The 14,983-nt window shown below is 57.1% G+C and overlaps 2 protein-coding genes across 3 annotated transcripts; both read right to left on the bottom strand.

Annotated features, from left to right (window-relative positions):
* Window positions 1–5,121: 5,121 nt before the first annotated feature.
* VPS25 (vacuolar protein sorting 25 homolog) lies at window positions 5,122–9,188 on the bottom strand. 2 transcript variants are annotated; one of them, XM_059489297.1, is made up of 6 exons: window positions 9,083–9,188; window positions 8,826–8,971; window positions 8,689–8,742; window positions 7,607–7,771; window positions 7,418–7,493; window positions 5,122–5,724 (listed from the first exon to the last, which is right to left on the bottom strand). In XM_059489297.1, exons 1-5 carry the CDS (start codon window positions 9,127–9,129, stop codon window positions 7,432–7,434), a joined length of 474 nt encoding a protein of 157 aa, XP_059345280.1. In that variant the 5' UTR covers window positions 9,130–9,188; the 3' UTR covers window positions 5,122–5,724; window positions 7,418–7,431. The 2 variants fall into 2 exon arrangements, with proteins under 2 accessions (XP_059345280.1, XP_059345278.1); XM_059489295.1 differs by having other exon boundaries at window positions 7,683–7,771.
* A 337-nt stretch (window positions 9,189–9,525) lies between these two features.
* Window positions 9,526–12,634, bottom strand: RAMP2 (receptor activity modifying protein 2). Its single transcript, XM_059489294.1, has 5 exons — window positions 12,596–12,634; window positions 12,272–12,422; window positions 11,120–11,230; window positions 10,699–10,801; window positions 9,526–9,908 (listed from the first exon to the last, which is right to left on the bottom strand). The coding sequence occupies exons 2-5, from the start codon at window positions 12,330–12,332 to the stop codon at window positions 9,653–9,655; spliced, it is 531 nt and encodes a 176-aa protein (XP_059345277.1). The 5' UTR covers window positions 12,333–12,422; window positions 12,596–12,634; the 3' UTR covers window positions 9,526–9,652.
* Window positions 12,635–14,983: the final 2,349 nt, after the last annotated feature.

Below are 14,983 nucleotides of genomic sequence, written 5' to 3'. Positions count from 1 at the left end.
GACACTGTACCTGTCAGGGGCACCGGGCAGGGGCACCAAACCGGGCAGGGGCATCGCACCGGGTAGGGGCAGCACACTGGACAGGGGCACCACACTGACACTGCACCGGGCAGGGGCACCGTACTGACACTGCACCGGGCAGGGGCACCACACCGGGCAGGGGCACCGCACTGACACCGAACAGGGCAGGGGCACCGCACTGACACTGTACCTGGCAGGGGCACCGCACCGGGCCCGCGAGCAGCGCCCCGCACCGCTCCCGGTCCCCCCGGGCTGCCCCGTCCCAGCCAGGGGACACCGCCCGGCGCCCACCCGGCTCCCGGGGCTCCTCGCTGTCCCCTCCCCGCAGGACAGCCCGTTCCCTGCCGCCGCCCCCGAGGGGCTCCGGGGCTGCTGTGACAGACGCAGCCGGAGCAGGAACGTCCCTGCTTTCAACATTTCCTCGGAGTTTCTGCCTCTGGTGCCGCTGCCGGGACGCGAATTCCCCCTCACGCTGCCCCGCTCGGGGTCACTACGGTCCGAGATCCTGAAATTAGGGTCAGGCAAATAGGAAGAGCCGAAGGTGTGTGTCAGCCCCGCGGGAGCCAGCGGCCGGACAAGAGCGTGTTGTCTGTCCAGGCTGAAGGAGAAGGTTGTTCTGCCGGTGAGGCTGTTTACACAAAACACAAAGCGATTGAGGCCAGCGCTGATTTCTTTTCCCTGAGGTCAGATTGTTTCTACTCAACGATACCGGAAACATTAAGGAGTGGATGGGCAGGGGAAGGCGGTCACGGGCTCCTGAACGCCAGGCTGGCACCCGCGGGGTGACCGCGGCTGCCGACCTGCCCCACGTCCCGCACGGCTGCTCCCCGCAAATCCCCGCTGCCAAGAGGGAGGACAAGCATTTAATGAAGTGTTCCTGACCGATCTCTGCTCTGCTACCCCCATCCGACCTGCCCTAGGAGCTGGGTACCTCCTTCCCAGCCCGGAGTTTGAGTGATGCCTCTGCTTGGTGAGCAGGGAGCAGCAACCACATCCCCACTCAGCCCTGCACCCTTGGAGCGTGTGAGGGGCTTGGTCCCAGCTGAACAAGCAGCACTGGCTGGAAACCACGTCCAGCACCAGGTGCCACTGAGCCCAAAGGCCACAGGCACAGTGCTTGTACTGTCCCTGCCATGGGTCACTCTTGAGCTGTAGGTTTGACTCAGCCCTGTTAAACAACGCTCTCTGTTCAGGTGAGCCTTGCCCAGAACCTCCTCAGCATGGCCAGAAAGGGGGACACGTCCCTGCCAGGGGTCCCCTGTACTGCCCAGGCTGGCAGGGAGCCCCAGCTCTCCAACAGGAGACACAGAGCCAGGCAGGGATCTCAGCTTGGTCCCTGGCAGGCTCCTGTCTCCTTATCAAGGGTTTCCATCGTGAAACAAGATGCCTTGGAAGATCCCAGAGGAGCAGGGGAGTGTTCCAGTCCAGTGAGGCCCCTGCAGACAGGAGAGGAAATTAGGGGTGAAATTTGCTCCAAGTGCTGCCCTCCCACACCTCCCTTTGTGAGTGATCTGAGAAATTCCCTACATGATCCCTCCAAATGCCACTGCACAGCAGAGCTTGGTAGGGAGCTCGGGCAGCTCCTGGCCTGGCCAGGAACACCAATCTGCAGCCAGCTTGGCCTGAAAGCACAGGGCTCATGTTCCACAATCAGGAGCCCACTGCAGCTCCCCAGCCTTATCAGGGTGACATTTCTGGGCTGCAGGTGCCAGTGCCAGGCTTCACTTTGAGGAACCGCCACAATCAGGGAACATAACCCCATTTCTCGCCTGCATTTGGCTGCCAGAAGGAGAACAGGGGACTGAGTAATCACTCTCCTCAGAATTAGATCATGAATCAAAGCCCTGCTCAGCTCCAGGCTCCACCAAGCCCTGCCAGGAATTGTCTGTGTGATGCCAGAGCTTGGGGCAGGAGCACAGAGGGGCCAGGATGGGTCTGGATGAAGGGGATGCACAGCTGGGGATGCACAGCACAGGGTGCCTGTCCCAGGAGGGTTCCAGGCACACCCAGGGCTTATTTCACTGTTGGTTTCATCACCTCACACCCATGGAACCTTCTGTGTCCCTCACGTGAGTTCAGGGAGGTGGAGAGGCACCCAAACCTCGGCTCACTGTGCAGATCACTGCAGAGGATCTCCTCAGCCCAGAGGCACAGATGGGACCCACCTGCACGTTTATCCTGACACATAAAGTTATGAAACTGAAACAGCTCCTGCTCCTAAGCAGGTACATTAAAAAAAAAAAAAATCTTTCTCAGAATCTTTCCTCCTTCACCAGCAAGATGGGTCTGGATGAAGGGGATGCACAGCTGGGGATGCACAGCACAGTACAGGGTGCCTGTCCCAGGAGGGCTCCAGGGACACCCAGGGCTTGTTTCACTGTTGGCTTCACCACTCCATACCCATGGAACCTTCGGTGTCTCTCATGTGAGTTCAGGCACCCAAAACCTCAGCCGTGGCTGGAACCCTGGGCAGATCACTGCAGAGGATTTCCTCAGCCCAGAGGCACAGATGGGACCCACCTGCACGTTTATCCCGACACATAAAGTTATCAAACTGAAACAGCTCCTGCTCCTAAGCAGCTGCATTAAGGAAAATCTTTCTCAGAATCTTTCCTCCTTCACCAGCAGGATCCAAGTGTGCCCAGCCTGATAGAGCCTTATCTTGGCACCAGCCCCTCTGAGCTCTGCCTCACCCTGCCCACAGAGCCCTAATCACCACAGCCAGACGTGGCAAGGGCCTCTGAGGGGCTGGAGGAGGGGGTTGTACCAGGCACCCTGAGCCCCCCAAAACCACCCTGAGCCTCCTCCTGCAGCAGGGCTGTGTGGCTGGGCAGCACCTGCACAGAGGGACATCTGCTCCATGCAGGGGGGCAGCAGCAGCTCTGCCACTCCCAGGACTCATCCTATGGCTTCAGCAGGGACACCATGGACTCAGCAGGGACAGCTCAGCCTCAGCAGTGGCACCTCAGCCTCAGCAGGGACATCCCAGCCCCAGCAGTGCCACCATGGCCTCAGCAGTGGCACCTCAGCTTTAGCAGTGATACCTTGACCTCAGCAGTGGCACCTCAGCTTTAGCAGTGATACCTCAGCCTCAGCAGTGGCACCTCGGCCCCAGCAGTGACAGTGACACCTCAGCAGTGGCACCTCAGCCCCAGCAGTGCCATCCCAGCCCAGGGAATTTGGTCCCACAGGCTCCTCACTGGATGTGGCCTCTGGTATCCAGCCCAGAGGGTGTGGAAAAGGAATTTTACACCATGTCCACTCTGCAGAGGGGACGTACTCTTCCTCCTCCTCCTCTTCCCCCTGTTCGGTGAGTAAGCAACTAAATAGGAATCTGAAAAAGAGAAGGGAATTGCTGCCAGGAGTGGCTTGGAATGAAAAGCTGGTTTTGGGCTTATCTAATGTCACATCAGCCATTTCCTAAGAAGGGAGCAAATTTAATTAAGAACACAGACTCCCTCAAGGACAGGCAGGTTACACAGAGCACTCCCAGGCTGGAACACAGTGCTGGGAGGTCGGGATTGTGCACACAGGCAGTGAGAACAGACACTCCAGCCTGGCTGCTGAAGGGATCAAACTGTTTGGGATCAAATGCAGCCACCTGCAGGCACAGCACCCTGCTCTCTGCAGGGCAGCCAGAGCCACCACAGAGGGAAGGGGCAATGCTGGTGGCATGAGGAGGAAAGGGGAGGCAGATCTTGGACATGGAAACAAAGCCAGACTGGGAGCATAAAAATGTCACAGACATCTTTTATGAAAAATCCTTTCCTTAGGATTTTTCCTCCTGAGAAGCTGAAAAGCCTCAGGAACAAAATATAAACAATGGTTATCTGCTGCTGTGGAATGCAACAGGTGCATCTGGGATTGGTCTCATGTGGTTGTTTCTAATTAATGGCCAATCACAGTCAGCTGGCTCAGACAGAGAGTCCAAGTCACAAGCCTTTGTTATCATTCTTTCTTTTTCTATTCTTAGCCAGCCTTCTGAGGAAATCCTTTTTTCTATTCTTTTAGTAGAGTTTTAATATAATATATATCATAAAATAATAAATCAGCCTTCTGGAACATGGAGTCAGAGCCTCATCTCTTCCCTCATCCTGGGACCACTGTGAACACAGTCACATAAAAATCCTACAGAGAGACTCTGGTGGCTGCAGACACAGAGGGATGATCCTTGACCAAGCAGAGCCTGTGCCAGCTGTGGGGACATGGCACATGGCATGGCACAGCCTGTGCTGCTGGCTTTGCTCAGCACCACCAGTGGCAGGACCATGACAGAGCTCCCAGGGGTGGTGGTGCTCCGAATGAACCCGCAGAGCCCACCGTGAGCATTGCTGGTGCCTTTGCTCAGCTCACAAGGGCTGGCACTCAGCAATTCCTGCACAGCACTGCAGAGCCTGGCACAGACAGGAAGCCCCCAGAGCAAGGTGCCCGCAGCAGGGCAGCACAGCCCACCAGGTCCAGCTCTACAGGCTCCTGCCCAGAACAAATATTCACATTTCAGAGTCTGCAGCATGCCACCTGCACTGAGAATTCCTCAGTGCTGACATCAGCTGGCAGCAGCAGGTGAGGCAGGGCCAGGCTGTCCCCAAGGGCAGGCAAGGACAGACAGGGGCAGCCTGTGGGGTGCAGGTGCCACCTGCTCTGCTGCAGCCCCACACTGACCTGAGGCCACTCCAGCACTGCCCCCAGCCTCTGACAATGACCAGGGAGAGGTGGCCCTGCCCCAGCACAGCCATCTGCTTCCCCAGGGCTCACAGGGTCAGCAACTGCACCTGGCCACAGTTTCTGACAAGTTATCACAATTTCTGACTTTGTTATCACCTAAAGCTGAGTCATCCCTCTCCCAGCCACAGTGCTACACAGCTCACCCCCTCACCTCTGCACAAACCCAGGGGCTTCCAGCAGGCTGCACATGCTAATTTAAAGTAAATGTTGTCCTGAGAAGGGCAGCAAGGGTTCCCTTCTCTTTTTTTGTGCTGTTTCCCACCCTGGAACCACTGCATTTCCCTGGGGCACACAGGAAATATGACTGAAGGGCAAAAATCTGGTACAGCGCTCTGTCTCTGATGCAAAAACAAAGACAGATGAAAACGGCCAGGCTGCTCTATAAATACATCTCATTTTAATCACCTGAAATGAGTTCCCTGGCTTCCCCCAGCCTGCTTGGCAGCAAGTGCATTTCCTTCTGCCACTGAGGGCTTCCACAGCCAGCCCCCTGCTCCTGCCCCATCCCCTGGCACCGCAGCAGGGCTGCAGCACCCAGGCACGTGTGGCTGGCAGGGACACAGGGGGACCCTTGGAGGCCACCACAGGCACAGGGAGCAGCAGCAAGTCCAGTTCCACTTGTGGGTGGTCCCTCCCAGAGCTGCCTGGAGCAGCTCCAGCCTCTGGAACACATCAACAGGGAGAACAGACAGACAGAGGAGCTCAGGATATTCCTAAGTCTTTGGAAGGGTTCTCAGCCTCATCTTGCCCCGAGAAATCCCCGAGATGCAGCTACTTGCAGTCACAGCTTGAGGCCAGGCCCAGAGAGGAAGGCTTGGCAGGGAGAGCCCAGACTGCAGCAGGGAAGGGGAGGAGGAGGCTGCTCTCAGAAGAACTTGACTCCTCGGCCATCATCCAGAGTGATAATCTCAGCCTTGTGCTCCTGCTGCAGGGCCTGCAGGGCACGGAGCAGCGTGGCCTCATCCAGGCCATGGAACTCTAGGGAAGGACAAAGATCCCCATCAACAGGAAGGAAAAACAACAATAATATAAACAAAATAACGATAACAAAAAAATATAATATAATATAATATAATATAATATAATATAATATAATATAATATAATATAATATAATATAATATAATATAATATAATATAATATAATATAATATAATATATATGTAATATTATATATATAATAAAGTATATATTATGTAATATTACATAATATAAATTAGAAATAATATAACAACATAACATAACATAATATAACATAATATAACATAATATAATATAATATAATATAATATAATATAATATAATATAATATAATATTCTATATTATATATGTAATATTATATATATAATAAAGTATATATTATGTAATATTACATAATATAAATTAGAAATAATATAACATAATATAACATAATATAATATAACATAACATAATATAATATAACATAATATAACATAACATAATGTAACATAACATAATATAACATAATATAACATAATATAATATATTTTAAAATAACAAAAATAACATCAGGAAACAAACAGGTTTGTGAGGGAACTTAGGGCAGCAGTGCTGAGGGCTTCTAGAGCACCATAAATCCAGAGGGATGGACACACTGACAGGCTCATCATCTCTGCCTGGGGAACAGAGCCTGGATGGATGAGCCACAGCAACCTGCAAGGCAGAGCTTGACTTGAAAGCAAAACACCCCTCACTACACCAGATAAAAATGTTAGGCAGTGAGGAAGGGAAAATGCCTCATCCAAGCCATGAAACTCCAGAGGACAAAGATCCCCATCAACAGGATGAAAAAAATAACAATAATATCAACAAAAATATAAAATTAACAAAAAATAACATCAGGAAACAAACAGGTTTGTGCAGGGACTGGGGGCAGCAGTGCTGAGGGCTCTCAGAGCACCATAAATCAAGAGGGATGGACACACTGACAGGCTCCAAATCCAGAGGGATGGACACACTGACAGGTTCATCATCTCTGCTTGGGGAACAGAGCCTGGAGGTCAGCAGGGATGAGCCACAGCAACTTGCAAGGCAGAGCTTGGAAACAAAACACCCCTCAGCACACCAGATTAAATGCTGGGCACTGGGGAAAGGAAAATGCCTCATCCAAGCCATGAAACTCCAGAGGACAAAGATCCCCATCAACACGAAGGAAAAACAACAATAATGTAAACAAAATTAATAGTAACATAAACAAAATTATAAAAATAACAACAGGAAACAAACAGGTTTGTGAAGGGGACTGGGGGCAGCAGTGCTGAGGGCTCTCAGAGCACCACAAATCAAGAGGGATGGACACACTGACAGGCTCCAAATCCAGAGGGATGGACACACTGACAGGTTCATCATCTCTGCTTGGGGAACAGAGCCTGGAGGTCAGCAGGGATGAGCCACAGCAAACTGCAAGGCAGAGCCTTGCTTGAAAGCAAAACACCCCTCACCACACCAGATAAAAATCCTAGGCAGTGAGGAAGGGAAAATGCAATTACAGAGGGGATGTTCCTGCAAAGTGATAAAAGCCTTTGGAGCAGCATGTGCCAATAGTGGGAAAAGGTGAGTTTGCACCTGAGATTTCAGAATATTTAATCTACAAAGCTGCAATCTGTCAATCAGCTGTTTACATGCTCCAGAACACGAGCCCCAGCTTTACCTTCATTCTCTGTATCATCCCCACTGACCAGCTCGTACAGCGTGAACACAGAGTTGGTCAGGCCATTCTTGGACACCTGGAAACACAAAAGGCAAAACAGCAAATTTCATCCACACGGCTGAACATCCTTGTCCAAACCTCTCACACATCCTGGGGTGTGCAAAACTGAGTGTGCAAAGCTGAGCGTACAAGCAGTGCCATTTCCTAAATAGCAGCCAGGGTCCCCCATCCTCATGGACACAGCCTGGTCTGGGTGTGCTCTCACCCACTGATAGATGAGCTTTCCCCATTCTTCTGGTCTCTTCCACATGATCAGGAAGCTGGTTTTGTTCTTATCCAACCATTCCAGGTTCCCTAGAAGCAACAGGGAACAGGGATTGAGGCAGAGAAGTCAGAAATAAGGATTGTGAAAAATGTGTATTTTATGATTGGCTTTTCGCAAATATTAAAATTAATATTATATGTGTTGTGTTAGAAAGTTATGCTGTATTAATTCTCTTAAGTAGTGTGTTAAATATAGGTTATAAAAAATGTTTAAATGTTTTAGGTTATATAAAAATGTTAAAATAGAAACTATGCTATGTAAGATACTTTTTAAAAGAAAGGACTTGCAGGGAGATAGCAGCCACAGGACACCTGAAACTTTCAGAGAAAGAGAATTTATTGCTCTCTTATGAGGAGAAATTAACTTCTTCCTGCCTTGAAGGCACCTTAGGATTCAGAGGAAGCAGCTGACACTGACCAGACAGAACCCTGTGTTTAGTGGAATTTATGCATCATGTATGAGGTGCATGAATATGCAACAGGCTGTTGCTTTTAAGGGTTAATCCTCCGTTAACTGTGTCCTTTTTTGGGCTTATTTTACCCAGAAAAAGGTACCTGAACTGTCTGTAACTCTTTGCTTTTATTGTCTCATATTGTCCTAATCCAAACTGTCCAAATTATTATTACTCTAACTGCGTTACTATTTTTATAACCATTTTATTACTATAAAAAAATTAAAAACAAGCGATTGGCGTTTTTCACATGAGCAAACACGCAGATTTCGGGACATGTGCCACACACTGCACCCGGAGGCAAACTCGCAGACCATCCCTGCCCTACGCACTAAATATACCGAATATTGTTGAATATTGCTGTGTTTATAAAGCAATATTCAATTCATAGAGCAATACTCCCTTCCCTGCACAGCCCAAACCCCCGGACGGAGCTGCCCGGTGCCTGCGGGGTTCGGGCACACGGCACGGACGGACAGACGGACGGACACGCACCGTTCTTGCGCAGCTCCTCCAGCACCACCTGGATGGATTCCAGCGGCAGCTTGCCTGGTTGCGGGTTAAGGAGGCGTCGGCGGAGGCGGGGAGCGGGGGCTGGGGGGTACCGGGAGCACCGGGAGCACAAAGGATACGCTGGAGCCGGTGGTTGGCGAAGAGCGGGATGTCCTGCGCCTCCCGCACCGTCATGGCGGGCAGCCGGTGCTCCTGGCTGTAGGCCAGCGCCAGCGCGCACCACGCCGCCAGCTGCTTCTGCCGCGTCTCGCCGTTCGGCTGCAGCCTGCGGGGCCCGGTCAGCACCGGGGCGGGTGAGCACCGGCACTGCCCGTTCCCGGTTCCCGCGTTCCTCGCCCTGCCCCGCCTCCCCCATACCCAGCCCGGCCGTGCTCACGTGAAGAAGGGCGGGAAGCTGTACTGCCACGGCCACACGAAGCTCATCGCCGCCGCTGCTACCGGAACCGCCGCCGCCGCCGCTTTCCGCCCCGTCCCGCCCCGCTTCCGGCCCGGCACAGCGAGCCACGCCCACCGCGCGGAGCCACGCCCACTCCGCTAGACCACGCCCTCACCACACGGCTCCCTCCTGATGAGACCACGCCCTCATGTGAGACCACGCCCTTCCCGTGAGACCACGCCCTCCCGACCAAACCCCACCCTCTCCGTCAGGCCACGCCCTCTCGACATGGCCACGCCCCCGTATAGCCCCGCCCGTCCCGTCCCGGTTTCGGTGCCGGTTCGGCCCCGGTGTTCCGCCGGAGCGTTCCCCACGCAAGGAGCTGCCGGCGGGAGCGGACCCGGGCCGGCGGGATGGAGCGGACGAAGAACCAGCGCCAGGCGTGGGGGGAAAAGCGTTTAATACCGAGCCGCGGGGAGGGGAAGGCGCGGGAGGAACCGGCCGCCGCCGCAGCGCGGGGTGGTGGCACCGAGAGCCCACCGGGCGGGCCGGGGGTCCGGGAGGGCAGCTCTAAGCCTGAGCCTTGCCGTCCTTGCTGCGCCAGATGACCAGGGTGACAAGGAAGGGGATGAGGCAGATGGGCGCGATGATCATGGCCAGCAGCACATCCTCGGGCGGGTCGAAGTACACCGGGTGCTCCAGGGTGCAGTTGTGGAAGTAGATGTGGTGGCTCTGGAAGATGTACTGCTCGGCCAGGGCGTTGGGGTAGCTGTAGTTGAGGCGCTCTGCCCACCCCTCCAGGCAGTTCTGCAGCTCGCTGTAGGGCCTGGAGCACAGACACCGGGACACCGGCAGGGGATGGGACACCGGGGACACACACCCGGGCACCGGCGGTACCCTGGTGGTGTGCCCAGCCCCTGCCCCTGCTCTAAAGGGAAAGGTGCTGTGTTGGGAAGGATGAAAGCTTGACAACGAAAATCTCACAGATGCTTAGCAGAAAGATTTTTTAAATGTAGAGTCTGATGAAGGAATAGAAGTTAAAGCAAGTTTTGATATAGAAGAAAAGAATTGCTGAGCCAGTCTTACTGGATAACCAAGGAGACAAAGGGTGTGTTGGTTAGAAGGGGTTTTTAGGACTTAGAGCAAGATGTTTTTACCAAGCAGAAAGATAGCACAGACAAACAAGCCTGCTGATGTTGCAAGTAGAAAAAAGGTCTCAGAATTTTCTACTGCAAGAAAACTGAAAAACAGCTTCCAGCTTAAACTGTAATGTACTGACTTTGAGTGATTGGAGAACAGTAACATGAATATGGTAATTACAGTAGTTATGGTAGGCTATAGGTAAAAGTTAAGGTATAGATTGGTTCTACTGTATGAAGATGCTCAGCAAAGAAAAGTATATAATGTATTGTGACCAAAAGAAAAGTATATCATGCAATTTAACCTAAACTAAGACTCTCCAGGCCTGCCTGCAGCTGGAGCTGACAGCTTTAGGCACAGCTCTGTCACCCATGACCCTGGACTGCTGAACCTCTTGGATGTAATAAACTGCATTTTGGAGACTGCCTGGAGTCCTGCATCCCTCATTCAGGCTCTCACAGTCCTGCTGGCCGTACCTGCTGATGATTTTCCACTCGCACAGCTCCGATGGCAGCACTTTCTTCATCAGGTGGACGAAGTAATCCCAGCAGTGCTGTGTGATGGCGATGTAATTCCGCTCTGTGAGGAAAGGGGCTGAGCAGGGCAGGGTGTCTCTGCCCACAGGGCATCACCTGCTGCCAGGTGACACCTGGAGCCCTGCCCAGGCTGGTGGCAGAGCCAGCAGCAGCACAGTGAGGGATGGACCTGCAGCAGCCCAGGGCAATGCCAGGGGCACAGAGGGAGGGCAGGCTGCTGCTGGCTGTGGGCAGTGGCAGGGAGAGCTTTGTGCCACAGGTTTTATTTTTGGGATGGTTAGGGGAAAGAAGGGATCATCTCTGGCCAGGGCACCATCTGTCCTACAGTGCTGCCCGGCCCTTGCTGAACCCCGACACTCACCCATGGACTGGGCTGTCCCGTTGGAGGTGGCCGTGGCTGGGTTTGTCCCAGTGGCCTGGCTGGAGCTCATTGTCACGTTTTCCATGTGACAAAGGCCAGGCCCGAGGAGCACTGCAGAGAGAGGGACACAGGGTGAGAGGGGACACAGGCTCTGGGGGTGATAAGGGCACTGACAGGGCTCCATGTGCAGGAGCTGCCCTGGCAGAGGCCGGGTCTAGATGAAATTACTGATTTTGGATTTGGGAAATAACTCATCTTGGCACTGGAGCCAGCAGGTGGGGCACAGGAAGCCAGAGCCTGGCACATGCTGGGGCTAGGGCATCCAGCCCCCCATGTGGGCAGGGGCTAGCCAGGCTGCAGGCAGCTACCCAAAGGTTCAGAGGGGCTGTTTAGGAGCTACAAACCCTGGGCCATGGTCACAGCATGGGGACAAACTGGGACCCCCAGGCACGGGGAGCCAGCGTGGTGCTGCGTGTCAGCCGGACAGGGCTGGGGCAGGAAGAGGAAGCGCTGGCCCCAGCACAGAGCTGCTGGAGAGCCCCTCTGCCTGCCATCAGCTCCACACCCAGCACTGCCTGCCAAGGGCGTGGGGCACGTCTGGCCTGGCCCACGGGAGCCCCACGGCTCAGGGAAACTTCTCAATCCATCTTCCACCCACAGCTGTGGGGCACTGATGGTGGTTCTGTGCTGACCTGCCAGTCTGTGCCCTCCTTGGGCTGCTTGTGGGGGCTCTGGCACAGCTGGGCACTGGGCACAAGGCACTGCTGGGCTGGTGGGGAGCTCTGGCGCCGCTGGGCACTGGGCACAGGGCACTGCTGGGCTGGCACACTGGCTGTGCTAAGGGCAGCCCACCCTGTCCCCATTTCTGCCCCTAATGGCTCCATCCAGCCCCCCTGCCCGGGCATGTGCGGTGCTACAGCTCCCTCCTCCCCTAGCCGTGCCAGAGCGCGGTGGGAGCTGCCCACAGCAGCTGGCGCTCACCTGCCGTGCCCCCCGGCCGTGCCAGCCCCAGCTAACTCAGCCTGGACGGGCTGGTCCCGTTTGGGGTGGGGCGATGGGGGCGGGCTGAGCCCAGACCCTGGCCCCGGGCCCCACGAGTGGGAGGGCGGCCACGTGCGGGGTGGTTCGGGGTGCGGAGCCCCGCGCACTTACCGGAGAGCAGCAGGAGCCCCCGGGAGAGGCGGCCGGAGCTGATGTGCGTGCGCGGTGCCATCCTGCCAAAGCCTGCCGGCTAACGAGCGGGACAAGGATTTCAATGGAAATAACAGGAAGCAACTCCTTTCCTCTGACAGGGGCAGTTTGACTACAGGAGACGTGTGAAAAATGAGATTGCTCAGTGCTGCTCTGAAGCGGCTCTCCCGGCGGGACCCGGCGCTGTCCCGTGCGGTGCCGGCCCCCGCGGGCATCGCTCCCGCACCCCGGTACCCACGGTACCCACGGTACCCACGGTACCCGCGGGGCCCGCGCCTCACCCACCGGCCCGCAGGATCCGCTCCCCGAACGGCACGTCCAGCGTTAGGGAGGCCGCGATTTGTTTACTTGTGTATTTCTCTTTAATCCTGTCTGGGCTGGGTTGTGAAATCCCTCGTCTCCTGCGTGGAGGGCAGGCAGCCCAGCAGCGGGGGGAGTGGACGGGAAAGCACAATGTCCCCGGCAATGGGGGCGGCAGGGGGACCCACGGCCCCAAACCGGGTGTTTCTGCTTTAGCCGGGCACCTGCCCCATAGGGGCAGCCCCAGCTCCTGCCCATGGCCACGGAGGGAAGGGTGATGGCACAATCCACCCCCAGGCACCAGGCCGAGGAGGTGGGGAGGGGGCAGACACTTGGCCGACCCTGCCGGTCCTTGGCCGCAGTGCCTTCCTCCTGCTCTGTCCAGCCTGGCGCCTGCCTGGCTGTGCCAGAGCCCCCCTTCCTGGAGCAGTTCCTGCCCAGGGGCCCGTGTCCCCCGCACTGGGGGTGACTTCAGCCTGCGACATTCCTACAAAGGACCTTTCACGCCTGCCGAGGGCAGAGCGCCGCCCAAAGCCTCCCCTTTAACATCAGCCTGCAGGGCAGGGCAGCTCGGACGGACCCTCCCTGCCGCGGATCGCAGCTCCCCAGCAAAGTCCGATGAGCTGTCCGATGCTTCCCGGGCAGCAGCAGCCACCTTCTGCGGGCGAGTGGCCACATCTGGAAGTCATCCCCGGCACTCCAGTGCCTGCAGGGCTGGAGCCACTGGTCCCTGTTTGTGGAGGAGCCGGCGGAGCCTCCAGCCGGGTGGCAGGAGCCTCTGCCAGGGAGACACCCAATGATCTCAGCGCGGCCCCGGGGCTGGGACGGCCGCCGTCCTGAGGGGATGGGCAGGGACAGGACGGTGGCTGCCTGCCAAGGGCTCCCCACCCAGCCTGGCATCCCCGGCCTTCCCTGCCAGCCCCCACGTGGGGTGCGGGGTCAGTTGTGTGGGGCTCTTCTCCCCCCAGTGCTCCCCCAGCCCCATTCCCAGCCTCCCCTCGCCACGGGACCCACTCCATGCCCAGGGAATCGCAAGCTCCCCATCCCTGCTCTGACATGTCGCCCTCAGTCCTGTCCTCCCACCCATTAGCTGCCAGGGCTGGGAGGGAAGGAGGCTGTCGCTGGCCCCTCAAAAACCTGGGGGCCAGCAGGAGATGGGCAGCTTCTCCCTGGGATTTGAGCCCCTTTCTGGGCTCTGCTGAGTGTGAAGGCAGCTGCAAGGGGCACGAGCAGCCACACTGGGGCCAACTGCCCAGCTTGGGGAGCCTGGCCTCTGTGCAGCTGGTGAAGAATTCAGAAAAGAAAGAAGGTGTTGATGGCTCCAGGCCAGGGCCGGAGAGCAGCAGGGTGCCACTGGAGAGCTCACTGCGGGTGCTGTGGAGGGGACAGCATGGGGCCAGCCTGCAGGGCTGGGGACACATCCCTGTGATGCTCCGAGTGTGCATGTGGTGGCACTGGGGCCTCGCTCCGTGCAGCACCCTCAGCTCCGTGCAGCACCCGCGGGAGCAGAGACGGGAGCGGGCAGCAGAGCAGCCCCAGCCCGGGGAGCATCCTCATCCTCCCGACAGCGGCATCCCTGCACCCGGGCTGGGGCTGCCCTGGTCACCCATCCCGGAGCCCGGCTGTCCGCCCGCTCCCGAGCCAATGCCCGGCGGGGTCGGGGGACACCGGGCCCCCGCCGCACCGGGCTCGGCGGAGCTCCCAGATACGGGCGGGCCGGTCCTGCTCGAACCCCGCAGTCACCCTGCCGGAGCCCCGGGGCAGCCGGCACACGGGGCCCCCGCCGGGGCAGAGGCAGCTCCGTGAGCTCCCCAGCGCCGGGGCCCCCGGGGCAGGAAAGCGGCCGCCAGCAGCCGCTTCCTGCCCGGCGCCGCCACAGCCAGGGGTGGGGCCACAGGGACCCGGGACACCGGCACGGCTTGTCGGGGAGCGAGGCCATGCCGGGCACGGCTGTCCCGGGGCCCGGAGGGCGATGGAACCGGGCGGGAACGGCGCTGCCCCACCAACGCTTCCCGCGGGACCGGGCCGGTCCCGCAATAGGGGGCCGGGAGGACCCAGACACACCGGGAATGGGCGGGCACGGCACCGAGCCGCTGCTTAACCCGTTCCCCGCAGCCGAGAGGGGTGTCCTCCAGGCTGGAAGAGGTCCGGTCTGCCGGGGCAGGGCATGCACCCCGACCCACCGGCACCGGCACCGACACCGGCGGCGCGGGGCGGGGCCTGCGGATGTGAGGGGGGGCCTGGGATGAGGGGGGCGGGGCCTGTGGGTGAAGGGGCGGGTCCGGGGGTGTGAGGGGCGGGGCGGGGCCGGGGCTGGCGATGTGAGGGGCGGGGCCCGGGGCGGGCCGAGCCGAGGCGGGGTCTGGTGCCTGA

This window comes from Ammospiza nelsoni, chromosome 26 (assembly GCF_027579445.1).
Source record: "Ammospiza nelsoni isolate bAmmNel1 chromosome 26, bAmmNel1.pri, whole genome shotgun sequence".
Taxonomy (NCBI): Eukaryota; Metazoa; Chordata; class Aves; order Passeriformes; family Passerellidae; genus Ammospiza; species Ammospiza nelsoni.
The sequence above is the reverse complement of the archived record's forward strand: the minus strand, read 5'-3'. Positions and strand labels throughout refer to the sequence as shown.